This window comes from Amblyomma mixtum, chromosome 3, assembly GCF_055824585.1.
Source record: "Amblyomma mixtum isolate Tamu chromosome 3, ASM5582458v1, whole genome shotgun sequence".
Classification (NCBI taxonomy): Eukaryota; Metazoa; Arthropoda; class Arachnida; order Ixodida; family Ixodidae; genus Amblyomma; species Amblyomma mixtum.
In genome coordinates, this window is record NC_143014.1 from 244,111,588 (window position 1) to 244,138,323 (window position 26,736).

At 48.6% G+C, this 26,736-nt stretch overlaps 1 protein-coding gene and 1 long non-coding RNA gene across 4 annotated transcripts in view; one reads left to right on the forward strand and one right to left on the reverse strand.

Annotated features, from left to right (window-relative positions):
* Positions 1-26,736, forward strand: part of LOC149354209 (uncharacterized) — an 84,726-nt gene that overhangs the window by 53,412 nt on the left and 4,578 nt on the right. The gene's annotated exons all lie outside the window — the stretch shown is intronic.
* LOC149354210 (uncharacterized) overlaps positions 9,928-26,736 on the reverse strand; it is a 55,035-nt gene continuing 38,226 nt past the window's right edge. For 2 of the 3 annotated variants that reach the window (XM_089583169.1, XM_089583168.1), the window contains 3 exons: positions 17,439-17,655; positions 14,008-14,243; positions 9,928-10,878 (listed from right to left, as the gene is read on the reverse strand). In XM_089583169.1, coding sequence (XP_089439295.1) covers positions 10,631-10,878; positions 14,008-14,243; positions 17,439-17,655 — 701 coding nt within the window. In that variant the 3' untranslated portion in view covers positions 9,928-10,630. Of the gene's footprint in view, positions 10,879-14,007; positions 14,244-17,438; positions 17,678-26,736 lie in introns of all 3 variants that reach the window. The other variant, XM_089583170.1, reaches the window with a different exon arrangement.

The window sequence follows — 26,736 nt, forward strand, 5'->3', positions numbered from 1 at the left end:
CATTCCAAGTGGCTTCTCAAGCTCCGCCTCTGCCTTTCCGGAAACCAGAGACTCATTTTGCGTGTCTTTGCTTGGCAAACCAGCAGTGCTTCCTTGATCCATCTCATGTCCCTGCTCTTTTATCACGCAAGGCTCACGATCATCCAGTAGTGACTCGACTGACAATGCAGAAGCCAGCGACTCATCACGGCACTCCAGTTCCACTTGCTCCACTTTTTTGAACAAGCGTGAATGTGGCATGGCCTCCGGAACTTCCGTCTTTTGTTTTGAGACAACCTTACTATCTTCCTCACATGCTGCCTGTACGCATCCTGAATTATTGCCTTCCAAGTACACTGAAGTGGTTTGATGCTCTTTCGTAGTAGCGCACGGCTGCTCTCCAGGACTGTCACATGCCTGACAATCGGCGGTTGTGGAACCATGGATGCAAACCTGCTGCTGCTGCTGTTCAATAGGTTCTTTATTTCCCACAGAACGCTGCTTTTCGGCAGGCTTTTCTTGTTCGGCAGTGAAAGTCGTTTCACGTCATTGGTCAACTTGTTTTGAATATGAGCAGTCCTTGTGCCGAGTGCGCTTATCCCAGTAAGGCAGGAAATTCCCACAAGCTCCACGTCGTCTCCTGTCATAGCCATGAGCTCGATTCAACCGTGGTCTGAAACTGCCGCGACCATGACGTGGTCTCGAGCCCATGGGCCGGTTGTAACGTAGTCGCATAGGACCGTAATCTTCGCTCGGCTCTTGGCTCCATTCCACGGTCCCGTTTTCCCCGGCACGGAAGGAAGTGAGACCTCGACGATGCCACTTGTTGTAGGGAGTGGTCGGATTATACCATGAAGGAGAACAGCCGAAACCTTCGCAGGGCTCCTCACAATATTCATTCCACCACGGCGGGGGACAGGCATGATCGAAACCTTCACAGGGCTCCTCGCTGTTTCCCCCATTCCACTATTGCGGGTAACCTACATGATTTAAACCTTCACAGGGCTCCTCACTGTTTTCCTCCTTCCACCGTGGCGAGGAATTGACATGATCTTGACCCTGGTTTTCGGCGTCTTCATTGTACCATGGTTGAAAACTGCAATAGTTTTTTCCAGCCCCTCAGTGTCGTTAGCACCTTCATTACAGTGAAGCTGCCAACTGCGACTCTGGCCTGGTATCAAACCGCGGTGAAACTGGAAGCTGCTGGCTGACGATGGAGGCGTGGGCAGCAGTGGGGGGTCGGCGTGATTCTCCTGAATGGCTGGCATCGCAGCTCTGCGACCAGGGCGTTTGTTCTGACGAGCCTGTTTCCTCGGTGCGCATGGCAAACCGATCCCTGCAGTAAAGAAGCACTGATTTTAATGCAAAATCCGAACCTCAGCGTCTTTTTCAAGCGTTACTGGCTGGTGTATAGCTGCAGTGGTAAGCACAAAAAGTAGAAGAACTTCAAAATCAACTTTGTAATCGACCTGACAGAGCACAAGAGAAAGCAATATAAGGTTGCAAGCATAAAAAGGTCAGATTATAATACTTTGTATAACTCAAAACTGTTTTCTGTAGACGCTCGCCTGGAGTTTTCTCGAAACAACATAGCATATAGAAACAGAACTTAACAGACACAGTGAATAAATAACAGAACGTTTTATGAATCATGTAACTGCACGCTGCAGTTACTGCCGCTCCTGCAGGGCACTATAGCTGCTGGCGCTTACCTTGCTTATGCACAATGCATGGGTAAAGGATCTTTCTTTTTTTTTTGCTATATTATCCGGAGCCCACCCTGGGCCTTCAGGTATGCAGAATTTGGCAGATGCGCGGAGGGTGCTGCCCACTCAACCGCTGTCACTCTGCAGCAACTCAGAAGCGCTACCACCCATACAGCCGCAACCACCAGTTTGCCCGAAGTGGTGCCACATTAACCCTCTCAGAGAGAGAGAGAGCGCGCGCGCGCGCGCACACACACACACACACACGCACACGCATACACACACGCACACAGAGTCGATTATAAGTCACCTTGTTTCAGAGGGACGCTCAGTGGCTTCACCAAAAACTTTTTTTGGAACAACAGCAGTCCACGAATAGCTCGCCGACCATCGATTAACTCGTTCGTGCATTTTATCCGAGTGTGGAATTTCCATCAAGTAAAAAGACAGCCGACAAACAGTCTGCCCGCTTCTAGGTCTTCTGGCTTGCAGATACGATATTTCTAACGAAACCGCTCCGTTGTGAGTATAAATTTCTACGAGTGGGGCATCTTTTCCTTTTCCGAAGTGAACGGACTGTGACGCTGCCATTCTACACAGGCTGATACCTCACATACCAAGCAAATTAAACTCACTAACGCGTTCGTATACGCCATTTTTACAACGATCTCGTTTCGAAGAGGTCCAGGTAGCCCCGCAGATCATATCATTTTATTTCATTTAGCCTTCTGGCACCCATGACTGGGCTTTAGAATCCCGTATAAAAAGTACATAGTGCACCAATAAGCGTTCTAGAGGGTACCAAAGAGGTAGCGTAATAGGGTGTTCGATGTGCTGGTAGCATCAGGCGACGGCAGCCACAGCCGCTCTCTTTCTTTCGGCGACAAAATGTTCACCGTGAGCTAGCTGATCACACAATCTTCTATAAGCGGTGCGGTGAAAAATTTCTAGGACGACGAAACACGTGCAGAAAGAAAGGGAGGACACAACACAGCGCTACGGCCTAATGCGAAAGAAATAAGAGTTTAGCGCAGCATAACGTGCTGAACTCGGACGAAGCTGTCGCTTTGCCTCGGGCGTACAGTTAAGTTTGTGACATAAACTTTGTGGCAACCTGTGCTGCCGCAACGGGCGAGCGGTCACGTGGCTGGCGCTGGTCACGTGATGACACGTGACCAGGAACCCGTGACTGTCACGTGACCGGGTGTTGGCGGTATACATCATGGCATTCGCCAATGGAATTGTCCGTATAAACACCTTCGGTGCAAAAGCGGTTGCCAAACGCTTGTGTGGTAAAGGTAGGCAAAACAGCTTAAGGGGGGACACTGGTCTTGAAAAGAAAATTTTTATTAATTTAGTCACAGTTACGAAATCTTCAGGGAATATGTATTTTTGTGTGCTGATTCTAAATATGAAATTTAATTTCATGTAAAACAATTCCTTGAGCACTTATGCACTTTTTATGCTAGTATTTTGCGGAGAGTTTTGAAGAAAATTTGCTGCACGATACTCGCTGACATTTATGCCATTGGGTTCTCTTGACACCAAGGAATACAATAAGGGTGAAATTGTCTTCCTGCCTATCATAGAACTTAAGTTATAGAGTTTTGAAGGTGTCGCTTCAGAAATGAGAAGGTAAATGTGTATTTCTGTGTGTGAAGTGGCAGCTTCAGTACCCTATTACTCAAGTTCTATGAGAGCCAGGATGATAATTTTACCCTTATTGTATTCCTTGGTGTCAAGAAAACCCAATGGCATACATTTCAGCGAGTTTCCTGCAGCAAATTTTCTTCAAAACTCTCCGCAAAATACTTGCATAAGAAGTGCATAAGTGCTCAAGGAATTGTTTTACATGAAATTAAATGACATACCGTATAAACGCGTGTAAGGGCCGCACTTTTTTTTCCAGATTCGGGGGCCAATTTTCGGGGTGCGGCCCATACACGCGACGTACGAAAAAAAATTTTTTTTTAAAGCAAAAAAACACACCAATCAGGGAATGAGCGGCATTTATTCTATGTTCAGTCGTCACTGACGGAGTATTTCAACTCTGAGCTGGTGCTGTGCTCTGGTGCACGCTCATCCCAAAGAAGCCGCGCAGCATGTCCGCTGTCAACGCGTAGCGGTTGTTCCGCATTTCCATCACATAGCAGAGCAGCTCTTCCAGTTCAGGAAACTCGCACGGCGAGGGCTCGCCTCGGAAAGCGCGCTTTTTGCAGCTTGTTTTTCTCAATGCACCCTTTTGATTGCACGATCATCGGACGCACTTCTCGGCCAGGTCGAATTCCCTGTCCGCCGCACGCTTGCCGCATTCGAGAGCTAACTCCCAGCCGTGTAACTGATAAGGTGCTTGCCCATCGTGCTAAAACTGCATTACCCGGCGGCAGCACGCGAAAGCCACAACTACGGTGAACGTGAACGTGCTAACACGCCATAAAAGGCTGGAGCTGGCGATACTGATGCCGATGTAGATAACGCATGGAGGAAGGAAAGAAAGATGCCGATGTAGATAACAAAAGGAGGAAGGAAAGATAACGGGAAGCCGCGAAGGGGGGTGGGGGGGGGGGGGGAATTGCCGATGATGATGGCTGCGGCCTCGGGCGCCATCCATGGACGGTTTTTGGAAGCTCTTGTGCGTGTGCTTGGCCTCCGCGATCGAGCGAACCGTTGTCCACAGCCGGAGCCGATCGCGGAGGCCACGGCGCGTGCATTTAGAAGGCTATTCCCGCCTGGGTCAAGGAAAGTTCGGGTGCGGCCCTTACACGGATTTATTATTTTTTTTTAAGATTTCCTTCGGGAAGACGGGGTGCGGCCCATACACGGGTGCGGCCCTTACACGCGTTTATACGGTATCTAGAATCGGCGCACAAAAATACATGTGCCCTGAAAATTTCATAACTATGACTAAATTAATAAAATTTTCTTTTCAAGACCAGTGTCCCCCCTTAAGAAGAGAAGAAAAGAAGACAAGCGAACGAAGGCTCGGAACACCTATGACGACATGCTGCGGCAGAGCAAACTTCGAGAACACGTATACGACGCTGGAAAAATCACGCTGAAGACAAAGAGGAACAATGAAAGCCTTTTTCATGAAGTCAAGAACACAAGGAGAGCTCCGCATCGGTGACAATATCACGATCTGGAAAGCGTTTCGAAGGCCGAATGCATTCTTAGCGATTCCAAATCTGCAATCAGAAATTTCGCTGAAAGAAGAATTCGCACACTAGCTCTGTCCATCCTAGCCAAAGCTAAGCCACTAAAGCAGGCAATACACATGTGGGTCCCCGGCCACGTCTCTCATTCGGGAAACACGCAGCCCACAACCATGCCCGAGGATTCGTTGACCCGCGCCTCCGACGGCGAGAGAGGGCACGGTTACACATCATGAGATCACTCTCTATTATCCGAATCCGCATAAGTCCCTAACCATATCTGAGCAAGTTGCCCGGAGACAACTGCAAACCTCAGTTGGCTGGAACATGAACACATTCGTATTTTCGGATTTCACCTGGTCTCCAGCTGTAGAAGTTGCAGAACCCGTGGTGGGTGTGTGCTTTCTTGTGAAGTCTTCGTTCCGATACGTTGTTCACGATGACATTTCTCTCAATAATGAGGACATAGTATCTCTTCATTACACTTCCCCGCCGCGGTGGCTCAGTGGTTACGGCGCTCGGCTGCTGACCCGAAAGACGCGGGTTCGATCCGCCAGGCGAAATTCTAGAGGCCCGTGTGCTGTGCGATGTCAGTGCACGTTAAAGAACCCCAGGTGGTCGAAATTCCCGGAGCCCTTCACTGCGGCGTCCCTCATAGCCGGAGTTGCTTCCGGACGTTAAACCCCAATAAACCAAACCAATCTTTTCATCACATTGCTCCCCGGTATAACGGCTTATGTTGTGTACAGCCCCCCTATTCCCCCCCCTCCCCCACCCTGACTCAAATGTAAACAAATTTTTAGACGAAATGAAAAACATTCTTGCTACTCGGAACAAAAAACACTGACGGCCTGTAACAACTACAGATGATATTGATACTACAGGAGATGGAAACATTGATTATATGGTGCTGTTGATTCGTGTAATTTCGGAAACTTAATTACAGAACCCACTAGGAAGGCACCAACATCCGTCACCATCATAGCCGCATCCTGTGTGACCAAAACATCAAAACTGGCGTATATGACGTCATTACATAACAGACCACTTCCCCATTTTTGCTTTCTTTAGAGCAAAATACCTACCGGTAGACATTAAGTCGGGGCACAGAAAGCAAAAATCGAATGTACGGGGTCGGTCAAAACTTCCAAGGCAACAGGGTCTACTTTCGAGCAGCATAGTCAGGCAGTTACGACACCTGCGAGGCTCCAAATATTTGTATAGGGTAATAAAAGCAATGTTCTAAGCTCTGACACCCTTGATAGCTGATATAAGCTTGATGTACAGAAATAAAGCAGACGCTGTGGCCTGGGAACTTTTGACCACCCTGTACGAAAATCGACCAGGAACTGCGTGATTTTTATTTTCACAAAAAAAGAGAGAAAAAAGCAATATTGGTGAGTATTGTCCCTCAGTCGCCGGAGAAAATCAAAAATTATTTCAGAGCGAAAGCGCGAGGTACAACTCAGAGATTCGCCTGGCTTTGCGCGTTTGACCTTAAAGCCCGACAAAGGTCAAACCAAGCGCATACCCTCAAGACTAACAATGTATGATTATGTGTCTTGCTGCGCGTAGCCATGGTATGTTTATATGGTATGGTCATAGCTAATGACCAGCAACCACGCAACCGAAGACCAGTGGTCACCTGACCTTTCACCTTAAAGCCTTTAGAGCTGGGATTCGCATCGCCTGATGTGACGTCATGCGATGACGCAGAAATGACGTCACACCATTCTTCGCTATAAATACCGCCAGCTTTTCTTTCGCACGTCTACTAGATTCAGCCGGATTGAACCTCAGACCTTTTGTGGAATACCCACGAAGGCGCACGCGCGCCAGTGAGTGCGTCCCATCGCACGGCCTTGGCCCTGTGGTGAAGTGAAAGCCTTTGGCACAAGTATTTTGGCTCCGAGCCGTGATCACAGCGAAGCGGAAGCTGAAGAAAGAGCATTACCCCTACCAAGCCACGACAGCCAGCGCAACTATTACTGCTTCGGTATCTGAGTAGTAGGGGCCAATCGTCAGTCTTTCAAGAAGCGAAGTAGACAACCACGGCTTATGGGAAATTGTGAGTTCTGCTGTGGTAGCTGGCTGTGAATTTTTTGCAGCTTTTGTATGAATATGTTTCCCTATCGTTGTAGAAGTTTTATAACGCCTAGTTCCTCAACATTTCCGTGTATCGTCCGTCCATCGTCTAGATGTCTGCGACACTTCCCGCACCAAATAACGTGTGCCTCGAAGGAGCGAGGTGACTTTGCTATCCACCGCGGTGGCTCAATGGTTAAAGGGACACGGAGGAAAAATGGAATTCGGCGTGTATTCATACAGCACCACGTTCTGATAACAAAGAGACCATTCACATCGAAAGCGGGGCTTTCATAAGCTATAGACCAACACCGTGTTTACAAACAGAGTGGAAGGCGGACTCGCCTGGGGGTGAAAAGTAGGCTTAGCGCCCATAGGAAGTGCATGGAAGCAAAAGTTTTAATTTGGTTTTTAAGGAAAGGAAATGGCGTAGTATCTGTCTCACATATCTCGGCGGATCCCTGAACCGCGCCGTAAGGGAAGGGAGGAAGGCGGGAGTGAAAGACGAAAGAGAGAAAGAGGTGCCGTAGTCAAATCAAATCAAATCAAATCTTTATTTACATCATCCAGATGTTAGGGGCGCAGACAAAAAGCTCTCACTGGAGCTTGATTGCGCGCCTGCGCCCCCGTACAAGGTTTCAAGGTTTGTTTGATTGCATATATTGGCAGCAACTAACAAAACAAAGGTGCCTGTAGTCAAGATGTCCGGAATAATTTCGACCACCTGGGGATTTTTAACGTGCACTTACATCGCACAGCGCACGAGCACTTCTTGCGTTTCGCCTCCATCGAAACGCGGGCGCCGCGGTCGGGTTCGAACTCGGGTACTCCGGCTCGGTAGACGAGCGCCTTACCACTGAGCCACCGTGGCGGGTTTTTTCAAACTTGCTTCGTGACTTCACAGTGCATCGATGATGTCACTCTGTGAAGAACAACCAAGCGGGTGTTTCCCCAAATCGCGCAACCTTCTGGTGTAGTCCGACATTTTGCCCCGCACGCAGCATATCCTCGCAAATAGTCCTGCCGTTCAATCGGTGGCAAGGTTTACGTTCAAAGCAGTCCACAAACAGCGCGAACCGCGCACTGTAGCAGACGACTAAAGGTACTGACACACTAGCGGGAAAAGTCGCGGCACGCTTCTGGCGGTACAACCCCCGCTTTACCCCCGCCGCGAAAGGGACGGCCATACCGACGGCGAGGAGTACCGAGTACGCGGAAAAGCGCCGCCGCGCAAAGCTATCTCCATGCCAAACCGGTCGAGGTCCGTGATTCTCAAGTGCGCGGCAGATCAACCGGCATGTTTCACGGCAAGCGCCTTGCACGGACCTCAACCGGTTTGGCATGAAGAGAGCTTTGCCCGGTGGCGCTTTTCCGCGTACTCCTCGCCGCCGGTATGGCCGTCCCTTTCGCGGCGGGGATTTTGCCGCCAGAAGCGTGCTGCGAGTTTTCCCGCTAGTGTGTTCGTACCCCAACTTGGCAGGAAATAGCCGAGTGAACTGTTCCTGAGAACACTAATCGATGCAGTTGCCTTGAGTGTTGCCGAAATAACCAACCTCCACAGAGAGACGAGGCGCCTGTTCCTGCCAACCCACCCCGACTTAAATCGAGCGCAAGCCACCATGCTCCGCAGGTTGCAGACGCACTCGATCCTTAGCCATTATATACTATCACTCATCACAGAGGGAGAATACGACAATGCGACTCCGTGTGCCAAAATTGTAACCACGGAGAAATCGCCTGCCAGGCGTATATCCCCTGGAGTTGCGCGGGAAACCGCCCCCACGAACCTTACTGCCAGCTCCCTCCGAGGAGGGATGGAACCAACTCCTCAGAAGGCCAGACAAGACCATCCAACTGGCACTCGTTTCGTGGGCTCATGAAGTCGACCCCATGTGCCTGAACTACATGCGGCTCTCCGGTTTCACGGAAGCACTGCTGTCATTGGCTGCTATCCGAGCTTCTATCCCAGAATCGAGGGGAACTAAACATGCGACCAACTTTCGTCGCTGCGCCTGTTTTCTCGGCCGGCTCGAGCAGCGCTAACAAGCACAGCTTCCCAACTGGTATTCGTTTACGATGTAGTTTCGTGCGGCTGTAGAGCTCGGTGACTTACCGGCCGAATTTCTGATGCATGCTGGTTTCAAACGGCAGTGTGAATGCGACACACGAAGAAAATGTGCTTGCGGAGCAGGAGTTCGTCTGCTACGTGCACCTCAACCATGGCGGCCGGCGGCGGTGCACCGCGGCGCGGCTGTGTGCCAGTGCATACCACCTATATTATTGATCTTTCGATATTTTCTGCGATATGGCAAGATCATCTCGAGCATTTAGAGAATGTGTTCGCTGCGATATCGGAGCAGCGGAGTTCACCGTGAATGCGAGTAAGTGGCACTTCGAAAAGAGGGAGGTACGGTTTTTGGGGCACTTTGTGGGATCGGGTAAACACCGCGTTGATCCAGACAAGGCCAAACGATCGAAGCAATTGCCGCACCCCAAACGAAGAGAGAGTTGATGAGCTTCTTAGGGCTAGCCAACTACTACCGTCAGTATGCACCGGGTTACGCGCAGGTGGTGGTTCCCTTGACAAACCCCACTACGAGGCGGACGCCGCAGCAGCTCCCCTGGAAACGAGGCCCAGAAGGCATTCGACGAAGTCAAGGCTAGGCTGAGTCCTGCGACGATCCTACGCACACCAGTCTCCACGCGATAATATGTTCTTGCCATCGACGCGTCCGGCTTCGCCGTCGGCGCGTGTCTGGCGCAACTCGACGAGGAGGGTAACGAGTGCCCCGTGGCTTTCTTGAGCAGGAAACTGAGGCCGGCCCAGGATCGTTGGACTGCCATTGAAAGGGAGGCTTACGCAATTATTCGGACGTTGGAAAAGGTTTAAGGGAGTTTAATGTCCCAAAGCGACTCAAGCTATGAAGGGCGCCGGAAATTCGACCATCTGGGGTTCCTTAATGTGCACTGACATCGCACAGTACACAGGCTTCTAGAATTTCGCCTTCATCGAAATTCGACCACCGCGGCCGGGATCGAACCGACCTCTTTGGGGTCAGCAGCCGAGCGCCATAACCACATGAGCCACCGCATAGTGTTGGAAAAGCCCGAGGCGTTGTTGTTCGGAACTAAGGAGTGAGCGACCATCACCAATCATAATCTTCTCCGCTACCTCATCGTACCAAGTCCGCATACGGTATGCTCACTCGATGGCCGCTGGCCCTGCAAAAGTGCGACACCAAAAGGGGGTCCAAAACGGAACGCCGACGCCATGTCGAGGCTTGTGTGTTCCAGCCAATCTTGAGCGAGCTGACTGTGTGGGGAGGAGGGTGCGCATTGTATTCCTTTCTTTCTTTTCATTGTGTTATTTAGTGTTGATCGGGAGGAGGAGGACACAATATTAGATCCCGCCTCGTTTCACGAAGTCCATCGCCGGTTTTCTGGCCGCTGATATAGCTTCTGGCAAAACGTCAAGTGGTAATTTTTGTATAAATTTCTGGTTATAAAAAAGGTTTACGCAACTGTTTTTCGTGCCTAGGACGCCATTATTTTTGGTCTCCGTCGTTTTGTCTGATTATTCGGTAATTTTTTGTGTGACTTTTTTTTCGCTAGCCAGACATCAAACTTCGAGCAAGACACCGGCGAGATGCCCCGTAGCAGCTCCTGACAGTTCTCGTTGGCTGTCGCAATTAATACAGGGGAAGAAAATCACAAGGAATGGCCAGAGCACTCACGAAGTCCCAATCGGTGGTCGGCGCATGGAGTCGGATGGCACGCACGGCACGCACGGATGGCAGGGATTCTTCCCGCTCCCGTTACGGCGCTAGTGCGAGGTCGGGAGTCGGGCTGCGTGCCAGCAGCACATGTCATCCGGCCCGAGCTGTAGCCCTGTGCTGCTGAAGTACAGCTCGGAGTAGCACCGACCGGTACACGTCGGCTTGCTCCAAGGAAACGCCCTAGATTAGGGTTGAAATAGAAAGTGTTGCGAAAATTAAGAACAAATTACACAAGGAATATAAAGCAAGAGATCCCATGGCATCCCGTTCTATTTTCTACCCCTTGCGTCTCGCGCTGATTCATCCTTCCACAGAATATCCAGCTGCCGGCGCGAAGCGCCATTAACGACGACCAGACATGAAAATCTGAAAACGACGTTTTCTATTTTAGCCCAGCAGCAGGAGCGGCTAGACCTGAGTTGATTTGCAACTACATCAATCCTCGTCTGCATATCTTTGCCAATGACTCCGAGAAGTTTCGTGTGCATAGTGGGAGCTACTGATGTTAGTGCTTTGATTTTTATTACTCAAAAATTGTTAAAAGACTGGGATTATGGGGTTTAACGTCTCGAAGCGACTCAGGCAAATAGGGACGCCGTATGTGAAGGGCTGCGGAAATTTTGGCCACTTGTGGTTCTTTAATTAAAGACACCTAGTTTCGGTTGCATGTTTTCTTGTCTGTAATGACGCATTAAGCGCTAGTATACCTGGATCGTCATGTGGTATTAGCCTGCGACCATTAAATTTAGGTTTCAATTTCATCAACCGAAATAAATGTGGCGGGAAAAGTGGCTTTAGGTAACGTGAAGCACAAAAAAACTAGAAATATCATCGATGATGCGTCGTTCGTTGTCTTTCCTCTTGAAGCAGGCTGGCTAAACTGCTGTAGTGAATTTAAATCACATATGAGCGATAATACTAGCGATAATACATATGAGCGATGAAACTGAAAACGAAATAGCATCAAGAAATACAAATATAATTAATTTAGCCATCGTACGGGAGTACCGCAGGGTGATCCAGGTATCAAGAAATAAAAATATAATTAATTTAGTCATCGTACGAGAGTACCACAGGGTGATCCAAGTATCAAGAAATACAAATATAGTTAATTTAGCCATCGTACGGGAATGCCACAGGGTGATCCAAGTATACTAGTGTCTAAACTGTCATTTCACACATGAAGACACGCCAGCAAAATTTTGCTTTCTATGCACCTCTAAACCTAGCATATTCACCAATCACAAGCGGTTGTAGCTGCCTACCAACACTCAATGATGCGCACCCATGCGCGCCCACAAAGACGTTTCCCTGATCGAATGAAACAGTCAGTGATGATCTAGAATGTAATAGAGAAAGCAAATCCACGAAATAACTTCGATAAATAACAACATTGCAGTCCAGCCAGCTGATCAACGTTGTTACCATCTGATGGAGAATTTTCAGACTTCATTAACACTATATCCTAAAATCTGAGTTCCATTGGGTTCAGATTGCAAATGGACATCCAAAAGTCTAACAATGCAGAATAAAAAACTTGCTGGGGTTTAGCTTTGGTTAAACTTGGTAGGTTGCGTAAGCATCCATAGCGTTCGATTCGGCCGCCGCGGTGGCTCAGCGGTTATGGTGCTCGGCTGCTGACCCGAAAGACGCGGGTTCGATCCCGGCCGCGGCGGCTGGAATTTCTTTGGAGGAGAAATTCTAGAGGCCCGTGTACTGTGCGATGTCAGTGCACGTTAAAGAACCCCAGGTGGTCGAAATTTCCGGAGCCCTTCACTACGGCGTCTCTCATAGCCTCAGTCGCTTTGGGACGTTAAACCCCATAAACCAAACCGTTCGATTCGGGATCATCACCGGTTGTAGACGATTCGTTTTCGATAGAGGCACGGTGCGCCCGTTTAGCAGCGTCTTGAGCGCGCCGCTTAGCAAAGCGCTGTTCGCGTTCTTCGTCTGTCTCCGAAGCCCGTTGTTGTTTCCTGGCTTCGTCAAGCCGATGTAGCCTCCCTTTCTGTTTATCGGGCGGCATGACGACGGAGGCGGTTGGTTGGTTGGTTGCGACTGAAAGAAGAATGAAAAGGAAAAGTGCACGGGCCTGCCAACTGGCTTAAGCCGAGACACGACCGCTGCCGCGTGCAGATAGAAGAGAGTTGAAAGATATAAGAGGACAAGAGTAAAAGAGAGAGTAAAGACGCGCGTCGCAACAACCGCGTCCGCCAGAACGGACGCTGGCTGAAAAAACAGATACACGGCCGCAGCCCCAAGGCTGCAAACCGAATCGCCTCACCTCCTCCTAGCGAGCAAACGCATTTTATACCCCCCCCTCCTCGTTCTCCAGCCTCCTCTCCTCACTCCGCAGCTGGTGAGAGCGCGGCGAGGGCAGCGCCTCCACTCGGCAGCGGCGCGGCTACAGCTGTAGTGCGCCGCGCCTTGCGCCGCCCTTCAAGGTCAAACGTGCCTCGCGGCCGCCCCGACGCGAAGGGCTGAAACCTGTCGTAATATGCTTACGCAATAAAATCAAGAAGAAAAAACGGCCCATTCAGCCTAATTAATCCGGCGTATAACTCGTTTGCATATGCTACGAATCAGCCATAAGAGTTACAGTAATTAAACTGTGTTCATATGAACCGTTTAGTGTCCTGGAAGAAAGCAGACTAAGGTGACCCGTGCCACACGCGCACAAGAAATGGCAGTAAATGCTTAAGGCCTTAAGTTTGTTAATGCCATTATTTTCGGAGTTGGTACTACACGTCCACATTTAATGCCATTATCGAAAGTGGCGATGATGATAACGCTTTCAAGGTAGTCAAAAGTTTCATCTGAATATAAACATTGCTAATTAGCACAATACATCAAGAATTTTGTTCAAATGTAATGTAAAAACGATTTTCCAGAAAATACGGCTGTTCCTGTTTTACAAGTCGAAAAAGTAGCCATAAACTCGTATGTCAGCACACAAGTCGAGAGTACCTGTCAATAAGGCTGGTGAAAATGGCGCTCTTCGCATCGAAAATACGGTGTAGATGCCTCATGTTAAGAATTAACATTTCCTACTGGTTAAGAATTTGTTACTAACAAGACTGCATGCTTTTCTGCGTGTGGAATGGGACGAGAGTACGCATTGGACAGGCGAATGAGTTGTGGCGAACTTAGTAGGTCGCGAATGGCAGTAAGGCTAATGCCATTAAATTTACGCGTGTGGCACCGCACGAATGCCATTAAAACTTAAGGCAGTAAGCCCTTAATGGCATTAAATCTGCCCGTGTGGCACGGGTATAAGGTGTGCAACCCATTTCTTGAACGTTCACTTACTTGGGGCAGGAGAGGGAAAGCGTCTACGGAAGGCAGGGGCCCCAGACGGGGCCCAATAGAAGCCAGATGACGCCACATCACATACGTCCGTGGAACCCGTTGGAGCCACAGCCGCAAAGGCGTGTGTCTTGCGCCCCGCTAGGGACTGCAGTCCACGGTTCCGCTTCCGTGTCGAACGGGTGTACCAGCAGAAAGCGGTGGACATGGCAGAAGCTGCCGCAGTTCTTTTCCGCCACCTGTAAGGCAGAGTGCCAGAAAGCGTACGGCGTTCGAAACGGAGGACGCTTTGTTGCTTGTATATGTTTGGCTCAAAAAACTGCCTGTAAGGTTCGAGTTTAGAACCTTTGAGCAGCTGCAATATGTTTGGGCTCTTCTGATTCCCCGAACCACACGGGAAGTGTACTGTACGTTCTCAAATGAGATAGATTTAGGTACACAACATTCAGTGCACACCCAAAAATAGTTGTTAAAGAAGCACCCTAAAATATTCTGACTACGATCCTAAGAATGCTTGAACGAAGTGAAGCAAGGAGAAAAGAAAAAAAATGAAAAAAAGGGGGGGGGGGGAAGGGCCCACCGAAGGCCCCTATTAGAGACCTCCTCGACAGTGCATTAGCAGCTCTCGAGGGCACAAGTACAGACTGAACAAGAGCTATTATGTTGCTGTGGCGTTATATGTGTTTAGAGTAATGGACACCTTTTTGATTTTCCATTCCGTATTTCATTGCTTCTGCTAACTTCTTTCCACATTTGGTTATTTTATCACTGGATTCGATAACCGAGAATCCACTCTTACTATTTAATCTGGCAGTGATCAGCAGGTACGTCGCATAACAAGTGTTTTCGCATAGATACAATTTTCTGGAAAATTTAGAAAAAAATACATCACAGGTCAGATGCAAGCGATTACCCACGAACTGCAAGCGACTTAATTGCCTCGGTGAACGGAATCTAGCTAACCAAATCGAGTTCTAACGTGATCAATTCATGTACAGTGTTCATAGAAAGAAACGAAATAAAAGAGACGCACGACAATCGGTATATCCACCGCCCCATGGATGCTTTGTACCACAATCGCAATGGCGCAACTCGCAGTGGCGAACCTTGCAAGTAAAACCAGCGCTAAGCGAAATGTTTAACGTCACGCCTTCACAAAGCATCAAATTCTCAAATAGCCGTTCTCTCTTAGAACACCGTTACTTCAGTTGGCGACAGCACGGAACCATGGCTGGCTGTGTTCAGTTATTTACGAGATGCGACAAAATGCGGAAGTCGGGTTCCAGAGCGCGCTCTGGTCGAGAATTTCAAGGCCCTTAGCTGCCGCCTACAGTTAGGAGATAGGCCATAGCATGTGGCTAAGAACTGCAGTGCACGCTGACCTCCCCGAGCCAGTGTCGCCTCCACCCACTTACGAAGGGCAAAATCTATGCACTGGAGGCGAATATGGATTTCCAGACTATGTGAAGTGTGGAATGCTCATGACCACGTGAGAATAGCTGGCTATTGTTTGCAGTCGTGTACGCTGCCTATACTGGAAGAAATAAAGAGATGAGGCGCAGCCTCCAGCAAGCTATTCTTCCTGTGCAGTGTGCTTGTGCCGCCGACGTGTATCAAACACAAGAAGCAGCGTTGTTCTAACGCTCTCAAAAGAGCTCGCCGGTGAGAGCCTGCAGGCACAACGAGCTTAAAGGTGCTGTAAAGAGGAATCTGAAATCGTCTTTTTGCCGCGGGAACTCAATCTGTACGTTCCGAGCATTCTTAGAAACTTTGAATTATTGCCCTGTGTGGCCGATTTCCCTAATTAAGTCGGATTAACGGCCTGGTCCTGCCTTTTTCTTTTTGAATTCTCCCCGTACGGTGGGCGGAGTCGACCAACGCGTGGAGTGCCTTTCAGCCAGCTCCGTGGAGGCTTGCCGCTCTGCCATCGGCGGAGTAATGCGTAGTAGTCCGTAGTAGCAAATAGTTGGTGCGTATTTTTATTTCTGCAGGCTTATTTTGCGGCTATATTATCTGCGAATGAAACTAATTATTCACGGAAACCTAAAAAACAAAATAAAGCGAAAGCAAAGCCTCCAGAGAGCTGGCTGAAAGGCACTCCACGCGTTTGTCCACTCCGCCCACCATACGGGGAGAATTAAAAAAAAGGCGGGAACCGGACGTTAATCCGACTTAATTAGAGAAATCAGCCATACAGGGCAATAAGTCGAAGTTTCTAAGAATGCTCGGAACGTGTAGATCAAGCTCCCGCGGCAAAAAGACGAGTTCACATTCTTCTCCACTGCACCTGTAAAGGTGCACTGAAGAGGAATTGAACTCGTCTTTTTGCAGCGGGAACTCTTAAAGGTGCACTGAAGAGGAATCTGAACTAGTCTTTTTGAACTAGATCTACACGTTCCAAGCATTCTTAGAAATTTCGAATTGTTGCCCTGTGCCGTAGATTTCCGTAATTTAAATCGGATTAACGACTGGCTCCCGCCATTTTTTTTAATACCCCGCAGAAGGTGGGAGGAGTCAACCAGCGCATGGAGTGCGTTTCAGGCAGTCGCGTGGTGGCTTTGCTTTCGCTTTTATTGTGTTTTTTAGGTTTCCGTGAATAAATAGATCTAGTCAGAGACTACATAGCTGCAAATTAGGCCCACGAAAATAAAATACCCGTGGACTCTGTTTTCGCTGATCACTACGTATCATTCCGCCGATGGCAGAGCGGCAAGCCGCCACGGGACTGGTTAAAAGGTTGGTTGACTCCTCCCACCGTCTGCGGAATTAAAAAAGGCGAGAGCCGGGACCTTTAATCGTATTTAAATTAGGGAAATCGGCCGCACAGGGCAATACTTCGGAGTTTCCAAAAACGCTCGGAACGTGTAGATCGAGTTCCAGCAATAAAAAAAAAGTGTTCAGATTCCTCTTCAGTACACCTTTAAACGAGCACAGAAAAGGGTACATGATTTTGGGGCGTCCGTATATTCGCCTTGTAAAAAGGCCTTTCGGGCTTGTAACAATGAAAATTGGCTTAAAATGTCAGGGCGCAGATTTAATAATTACAAACAATTTTTTACTGCCCGTTTCGGTCGTGGTCGGCGCTAGCGCTCAAGTGCACGTTGACATCACGGTCGACCGGCCAACGTGGGCTCCCACATTTCGAAGGAAGCCGGCATTGCGGGCAACCACTGCTTGCTCCTTCGAACAACCACTGGCTTCGGTGACGTCAGCAGAATTGGAGCAGGTGGACCTTGACGTCCCTCCATTCAGATTAAAAACCTTAGCGGGTCCTCGGACAACATTCAATATCATATTAAATTATGTTCGACTCTAATGCTTTCGACCGAAGCTTTCTAGAAGGCATCGCCCATGAAACAAATGTCGCTTGTGTGCGTTCGAAATTTTGCATCTGTAACCCTTTAAGCATCCCACGAATACAGCGAGATTCTTGCCTCTGAAGGAACTCCGGGATCAGCTTCCTGCCTGGTCGGCTGGCCCTCGCCACGGGCTCCGTGGCTGGCGCTTGGGAGCCAAGAGGCGGCGCCAGCCGACTCCTCCGCGTCTTGCTGGAGATGAGATGATGACTTGTCATGGAGCGGACGGTCCCCTGTGTGGATTCTTCACTGGGCCTGTCCCGTCGGTGGTGATGGGGGCTCATGCCGACGACGGCTTGCAAAGGGAAAAAAAGCACCTGAAAATTTGAACAGACTCACATGAGCGCAGTGTAACAATTGGGCTCATCTGCGGGCAGAACCAATTATCTTTCTTTAATTTAAAGCACCGTTATAGGCAAACACAAGTTCAAGCTAGTCTGGAAGGACAGCGTTCCGAAATGACGAGGCTTTCGTAAGCTAGGAATGACGTCGAAGTCGAGAAGCAACAGTGACAAACATGTTTATGTTGCACACGTTTGTGTGAGCGGTGCGCCAAGTACAAAAACGAAGAATAAAGGGTACAGTTTGATGCGTTTGAAAGCACGCATAGAATGTTATGCGATCAGTATGCATACAGAATGTAAAGGGTGAATGGCGCCAAAAACGGAGACGGGGGGATCGAAGCACACGGCCTGTCCGGCAGACCGAAGAGTGCGAGGTCGAGCGCATCGCTTAGTGCTCCCAGCGGTCTGCACGAGCAGAAGAACGCCAGGATGAAGAAGCAGAGAAAAAAGTCTCCGCCTCACCGCCAGAACTGCAGTGCACGTTGCCCAATGGGAAATTTACAGTGTACGACAGGCCGTGCGGTCAGAGCAGCGACAGGTAGGCAGAGCGAATCTAAACGCACGTGTGGCAAACGCAAATGGCGCAAGGACTGCATGCAACAGCGAGGAGGCGACATGTACAGGCGCGACCATAAGTTAACGGAGCACGTTATTGCGTTCGAAGTGCAATCACGCTTTCTCCACTGGTAATGAAGAAGGGTTGTTTGTCTACAAGAAAGCCCACTAATCTCCGCTACCAGCATGCGCATACCACTGCTGGAAATTTCAGTTAGGTGACGCGTGAAAAATATTCGAAGACAGTTGCGTGCTCCGTTTACTTTTGTCCACACCTGTACAATACCCGGCAAAAGTCTACCGCCCGCAGGGTTTGCTTTGTGTCTATTTGTACGTAGGAGATTTTAGGCACCCTTCCAGCTGTAAAATTATATAAGGCAAGAGGAGCGTTTAGTCTAGCCGTTGCCAGCAGCATGCCATGAATCCTCAGTTATAATGCTCATAAGAGCCGACCATGCGGCTGGACTAGTTTTGACCGAGCGTATACATAGCCCCAATAGTCTCGCTGAAGCTGTATACGGCTAGAGAGCTTACACGTGGGTGGTCCATTGCGGAAAGGGGATGTATTTATTTCCATTGTAAAAGCCACTATCACCGTGGCGCCACCGGTCGAACCTGAACACGAGGCACGAGAGTTCACGACGGGGTCGCCTCTAGATACGACGCGTGGTGTCGCTTCAGAAATGGTTGCAGCTCTGGGTTTCCTTGTGCCTTGGAACAACCGCAGCTCCGCGCAGGCAGGACAGGTGTCTTAGCAGGAAGTTTTAGCGGAGCGCGATCGACAAGTTTGATCCAGTTGGGCGAGGAAACCATCGAGAAAACCAGCGCTCATTATAATTTTACCAATTGCCATTGCCTTCAATGAGCGCAGGAAATGTCAGTGCATCGTCTGTCGGATTGCCTTGATGTTTTTGCACACCAACGGACGACAGAGGCCGTACGTGCAATATGCCCGCCTGTGGTGTTCTCGGGTCCCGGCAAGTAAGAAGCGATAAGAACACTGCGTAGTGCTTTATTGGGCAACAGCTGAGATGCTTTCTCCCGGCGGCGCTCATGCAGGTGCTCGCTTTTGTAGAGCCACGCCTGACGTCACTTGGCGCGTCATCACGCGTCTCACTCGGTCCACACGAAACCCCGGCACGCGTCTCATGCGGCTCGCACAGCACGCCCGCCCGTGTCTCGCCTCGCACAGAACGCCGGCACGCATCTCTCTCGGCTCCCACAGAACGCCGGAACGCGCGTCACTTCCTCCACCGCAATTTGGAGAGTCACGATGGCTGCTATCGGTCAGGCGGCTTCCTGACTCGCTGAGGGTACCGCCTCGTAGGGCTGTTTCCGCTGGCCACGGGTGCAGGGCTAGTTGCGGAGACAGCGGTTGATGAGGGTGGCGGACAATCTGAAAGTTCTGGATGACAGATGTCGGTCTCCTCCCCCACCGCAAATGGTGACGGCGTGTTCGTAGCTGAGGCTCGTAGCAAATGGTCCTTGTGTCGCCTCCACATGCAGGATCCGTGGGGTGTCTGCACCTTGACCTCGTACGACATTGGCCCGGTGCGCTGCCCGATAGTTGCTTTGAGCCATCTTGGTCCGCTCCTGAAATTGCGCACCAAAACCTGTTCAGCTTGTGCAAACGGCAGATTTCGTCCCAGTCCAAGCGCAAAGTTTCGAGCCACTCGCGTCCTAGAAGAGCTGGTCCGCCGTAGTCTACGATGTACAACGGAAGGTCACAGACTTGATCCTTGTACCTTATGGCTGCTTTGAAGACGCCGCACGGCTCGACAACTTCTGTGTATGTTTTCAGTCGCAGTTCCGTCGGTTCGAGTCTCAAAGTCGGTCTAAGTCTCTCGAACTGCTGTCTTGATATTTTGAAGGCCTTAGGTTTTCATATTTGGCGTTGCCTTGTGATAAGTCCATCGATGGTCACGTGGTGTTGAAGACGTCACGACCCTTTGAAACGCATTCTTAGATCGCGGTGAGTCTGCGTAGCACTACTGGTGCAGTGGTTCGACGGTTAAGCGAAGCCCCACTGCTCCGGCAGGTGGTTGTTCAAAAAAAAAACCCAGGTTGCTCTTACCAAGCTCCGGTAAGGCTCATGCGCAGCGCCTCGGTGGGCAGGCGGCAAATGCATTGAATTTGGCAAAGGTGGGCAGTTTGCTCACAACCCGGTGAGCAGGTTGCCACCTGCCACGGTGGGCGGGTTGATGATGATTGCCGCAAGGTCGGTCACGTGACTGAATCAGGGAATTTCGTTGCGAAGACACCGGAAGCTGCGCCCACTATTAACACGAATACGCTTATATGGGCGTAAAAAGAGAGTAAGCTCTCCTCTTGGGTGCAGCCTTTTAAACGAGGGTGTGCGCTGGCGAAGAGCTTACTCCCTTTTTCCCCTTTCTGTATAGTGTGACGACGACCTAAATGCTGCCGTATCAAAAGCGACGACGAAATTGAATATCAAGGACGTAGTCGGAAAGCCAGCTATTCTCCAGAAGCACCTCTCGCCAGCCACCAGCAAATCGTGCGGCCATCTATAAGACATTCATTGTAGACATGGCAAGGACCTGCGCTGCAGTCATTCCACTGTTTCCCTCAAATGTGTCATCCAGAGCAGCTTTTCGAAAAACCAACACTATACAGCATTTTACACGTTACGACAGCGAGCACGCCACGTAAGGTTGGGCCAGGGCACGTATGCCGGAGCCTCGAACTATGCGACTGTAAGTGGCGTCGAGAAACTGCTGCATGTCCGCCTCAACGCTGTTACCTCGGCTCGCTAGGAAAAGCTCTACGAGAAATTTCAGTCATGCGTTATACACCGCAAATGCATTCAACAGGCTGAACACTGAAAAACCGAAGTTCTAATGATTGATATTAGACGGTTCGTTGGATTTCAAACCAAGCGAAGGAGCTATCCTACACTCCAGTGCGAGGGACGCTTGGTTTGTGGCCGTTCTTTATCACGGTAGGCCCGGAAATATATCCGTACGAGACACTCGGCTGCTTCCAGTTATTGCTCTGGGCAGCGTCGCCTAGGCATCATCCCCTCTCTCTCTCTCTCTTATTCGAACCAAACAGTCCGCTCTTCGTCATAATCAAGTAGCATTCGACGAAGGCACTTATCGCAAATGCGGCAAGCGCGGGAAGGAAATTTCACTTATTGCGGTAGCCCACCATGGTGCGCAATGTCTTCAGCCATTTTTGCCTGCTTCGTTTAGCGACGGTGGAGGTATGCTTCCCTGGGGTCCTTGCAGGCCGCAATTGAAGAAATATGCTGCTATACTTACGTCAGGTTCATCGTAGTCTCGTGTTAATCGCAGGGCTAGCAGGTTCATTTCACCAAATGAGGTGAAGGGCACAAAATTATTGCTCAGTGAAATTGTGCATAAATACACAGCTGCTGCCAAAATATAGAAGATGGGAAGAAACAAAATTTAGCGTACACTTTGAAGAGAAAGCTTGTTTGTGTTTTTTTTTATATAAAAAACTGTTACAGATGGTGCCACTCATATCGAACTTGCTACTCTGTGCTGTGTATGATATTTCATTCCTTTTCTTTACATACTGTGCGTCTTAAATCATGCCGTGTATTTTATGATGCTTCCGAACCAACTATTAATGCAGTGAAAAGTACTGCTTTTAAGCTTAAGCTTCCTGAAAAGCTGTCCTGGAAGCTTTCCATGTCCAGCTTCGAAGCAAGGAGGCTTCGTATTTGTGAGTATAATGATATTTGTGAGGAGAGCTGTTAAATGTGCCCGTGAGGTTGTAAAAAAAAATTGATTTGCGAGAATGAATTTAGAACTTCATGCATGAGATTATTGAGCAAGGTTTTTGATCTCGGGTTGTTTGCCTGCTATGCACGCCTAAATGTGGCCCACATACTGGCCACACTTTAATCACGCTCTCTGGTGGATAGCATAACCATCTGTTTTGTGCTGAATAAGTGTGCATGGGCCTGCTTTCGGCAAGGTCATCAACAATGCTGCCATGCCTGGTCACACCACAGCTTAGAAAAATCAGCCTGCCTTATAATGCTGCGCTTGATGTTGAATATTGCATCCTGCCTCCATTGGGTATGTTTGGGCAGCTTGCTGTGCCAAGAGTGCCTTCTGCTGTAGCAGTCAGGACAAGAAAAACCTGCAGTATATTGTTATTGGTCTTGAGTACTGTATTTATCTTCAGAGCATGTTTTTGTGTGGCTCGCCATGACAGGAATGCTTTCTCATATAGCAGAGAGGATGGGCAAATATACTAAAAAGTTTGGGTTCTCATCCCTGAATGCAAAATTTCGTATCATAATGGGTTGATAATGCTGGCAGTGCCAACAATTACAACTCCAAGAGGCACTCATAGAGGTGACAAATACGGCGAGGGCGACAGTGCATATAGTAACACGGCAGAGGAGGATTTATGGGGGTGGTGTTACCCTCCTCCGAAAGCCTGGAATTTTTTAACCAGCCTCCCCTTTAAGGATGACTCATAAATCCACCCTGCAGCACTGCAACATAGCGTGTTTCACGCTGGCACAAATAGTTTCCTGAATAATATATATGACCGCAGCTTTTCAGACTGCTTCTAGAAGTTTAGGGGTACCAAGTGGCTGTAGTAAAATTTCACGGCGTTGTGCAGTATTTTAGTGCAGTGGTTCATGTTTAACGTGCAGAGCTGTAGCTGTACACACTGATTTAATTTACTTGCTGAAATACTAGCTGGTAATGTCACTGCACAGTAGCTGCTTGTGATCAACAATATGAAATGGCTTCAACATAACCACAGGAACCATGGAAATTTAATGCACATGTGCACTCCCGTTTCAGGTATTTTTTTACAGTACATAACACTATCACAGGACATGGGCGCAATAAACACTTGTGAGAAAAGGCCTCTATTACACTTTTAAAGCTGAGAGCAACCCAGAAACTATTTACAGCTGAAGCATTTTCGCTGTCATAAAGTGCGAAAATGCTCCGCCTTTTTCACACTTCTTGATCATGACCTCAGCCAGAAAAGCAATTGCAAGACCTTCGACAAGGAACGGATCTAAAAACCGCGCGCGACCAAAAATACAGACTTGACCTCGATATGAACGAATACACTTGAGCCTGGCACGTCCCAGAGGCAAATAGCTCGCTTCAAACGTTACCCGCTTCAAAAACGGGCATAGAACAACGTTTCTGTATGCTAATAACAAAGCGAGCGCAGCTGCTTCCTTTACAATTTCACTCTGTCCATGTCAACACCCTCGCCGCTCAAGCAAGCGCAATCGCCGAAGAGCAAAAAATGGCAGTTCTATTATAGTCAACAGCAGTCACAATCGCCGGAGCGTTGCAAAACACTCAGAAGTAGCAACGAGGTTTCATTGGCGACGGATACGAGAGCACGAATGGCACAAACACACTGCACACAGGCACGAAACGTCCGCACAATACACCGACAACTGCTGCGTAGCGCACGCTGTATTAAAACAGTGGTGAACGAGCAGCGTGAATGCCCTTCAATGAACACTGGCGGTCTCGCGACGAACGAAATGCCCGTGCTATCGTTGCCGCCGAGCGGGTTCGAATTGCGCATAATCTCCGCCGCCGGTTTCACGTGCATTCGAATGAACCCTGAAGTGACAGGCGAGCAATGTGGGACGCGTGGGCAAGGGAGTGACACTCTCATAGAGCCAATGGGGACGTTTTTTTTCGAAGGCGATGGTGGCGGCACCTGGGAGAGGCGGTAAACGCATCAAAAATCCAATATGGCGGCGCGCGTTTAGGCGGCTGGTTGTGGCCGGTTGCTCGCGCTACAGTGCACTGTACTCGTGCGTTCCTGGTGCTGGCGGCCGCTAGCTCGATCCAAGCTTTGTAAATAGTGGTGATTAACTGATCCCGCGCTGCATTCACGCTTGATTTCCTAAGTACTTACGGAAACTTGGTCTGCCGCAAGTTTCTTTGGTACTGTGAGTGCCCAGCACACGGTCTGTTCACATTGGCGTGGCATATTTTTTCTTCTAACATGTATAAGGCATGGCAGCCTGTCTGTTTTGGGTGTCTTTTCCTTGTCGTCCATGATGTGAGCATTGTATATACTGGTTCGTTCTGTACTGGTTCCCGGACTCGACAGTAAATTTGGGCTGGTGCATATGGATAGACATAGCTGCATTCAAAAGTATTTTCTGTGGAATATGCCGTAGTCATAGCAATGTGCAGAATTCATGCACTTTCAATGTACTCATGCGAGGAGCCACGCCACCCTAGCGTGGCATCAAAATCAATCTGGAAATCTTGCTCTCAGGCCTCGTCAATCTTGTAGGCCATTGCAGAAACAAACAAATAGAGGCTAGTTTCTTTGCGGTTCGAGCTGTGATAAGGTCATAGAAAGCTGATATTTTTTATGGAAATCTCTTCGTGCTTGTCCCATGGCACTGCTGCTGTCTAAAGGGATGCCAGAGTGAGCACAGGATGCCTTCATGGGAAAGAAAGGCAGGAAACGACAGTACTTTTCACTGATGGAAAAATCAACCTTTGAAAGCCAGAAATAATCTCTGGCAGTATAATGAGCAGTTTATGAATCCCATGAAAGCATGCGGAGTGTTTCGTTTAGATAATTTTCCAGCATTTTCTCAAAGTGGTGCTCTTTGTTTCTTCTGTAAAAGCACATATGGCCACCACTCTTATGAACCATTAAAAGAGAGCAGGAACTTGTGAGTATAATTTTAAGCAACTTCCAAATCTAAGAGCCCAGATCACTGAGGCACTTTTCGTCTGGTGAGAAGGAAAACAGCTGCCAAAATTGCTGCAGAGATTCCGAATTGAAATGTGCCAGCATCTGTGGGCCCGTTATGGCTAGGGATTCCAGTGTGGTTAAACCCATACACAAGAGTTCAGCGGGCCATGTCCCGTCAAGAATGATGCATCTGGGACAGCATTTCACAGTTGGACCTGTCTTAGGTGTCACGAGGCAGCGTGGAAGACGCAGTCGTGTTAAAGCTCTCACTCGCGTTGTAGCTTAAGCTGCTGTTCATTGATTTTTTGTATAATCTTTTGTTTCTCAGCAGTGTGCCACATCACGTCCTACTCCTTTTCAGTGCGAACTGTGGCAAGAGCATCTCCACTTGCCAGCTTGCAAATTCAAGCTGTCAGGTTTTTCCCTGCACACAGTTATGCTTTAGGCAAATTTTACCATTCTACATGATTTCCCCTCATTCATTGAGATAGTCAGTAAGCATTAGGATGTGATAAATTATGAGGAGTAAAATATTGGTGTGGAATATTCTGTTTCATTGCTGCATTTTGAGGAAGCATGTTTGTATTGTAATTTTAACTACCTGTATTGATATCTGAACTACTCTAGATTATTCAGTTGTATTTGCTCTGAATTTTATTACTATTATCTGCTTCAAAATGAAAAATTTGATGTTGGCACGCACTTGGCAGAGAACATCAAATGCTGGGACGAAAGAAGAAAAGGGTAGCCACCTGTTATAAAAAGATTGACTTCATAAAAGGAGCTTTCTCAAACATGGGAAGCAAATCTCTTTTCAATGCAGCTTTTGCGGCTTCATTCATTTTTTTCTGTGAATTGATCATGTATACTGTCCATTATTATCGCCACTATGTTTCTCGCTTCGGCCGTTGGGAATTCAAAATGAGTAGCTTGCTGGACGTCCAGTTTTAATTTTTGTTGAATGCTTCAGCTCGCCTAGATAGCATATATAATTCAGGAATGCATTTAACGGCTACATTTTAGTCTTTTTGTCCGCAGATTTTTGTTATTCCGTCCACACCACAAGGAAACTCTACTATGTAAACCACGCGGAAAGATATTTGTTTGAGTGGGATTAGATTCTTCTTTTATGTGCAATGTGGATAGCAGCAATGCACTGCACTGGGAGCATTTCATCCAATGCAAGCAGATGCTGCTTTCAGTTGGCATCTAGATCACAAGGGCTTATTCAAGCTGCAACAGGAACAGCAGCATTGCTGAGAACTAGCTCTAATTTCATACGCAGCAAAGCACAAGGAAAGCAAATATTTATTTTAAAAATGCATTGTACAAAACAAATTTTATCTGCTTATGAATACACAATATACTCGCGAGATCACCAAAGACTCCCAGAAATTGTTGCACCCTTTTATCCTTTTGGAATGGGCGGAGTGTTCCAAAGCTAAATACAACGCTGAAATCGCGTATTCCGACTGAGATCGTCCCAAGTGAGCTGCTTGGTTTCAGAACTCGACGTTGCCCCTCACCCGCTTGGCTTTGCTAAGCATGTCATAGTACCGGCCGGCAATTCGAAAAGCCCTGCTATGTACAGCATGTGTACGAGAGCAGACGACGCAGCAGTCCCTTTGTCTACTTTTGGAGCCCACGTGACCAGGGTTGCTGCTTTTGAGAGTGACGTCATAACGCACCCCAGCGCTCGGAAAGCGAAACCGCTCAGTATAAGTAATGCGGTAATAAATTATTTATAGTGCATATATGAATCGTGCAGCATG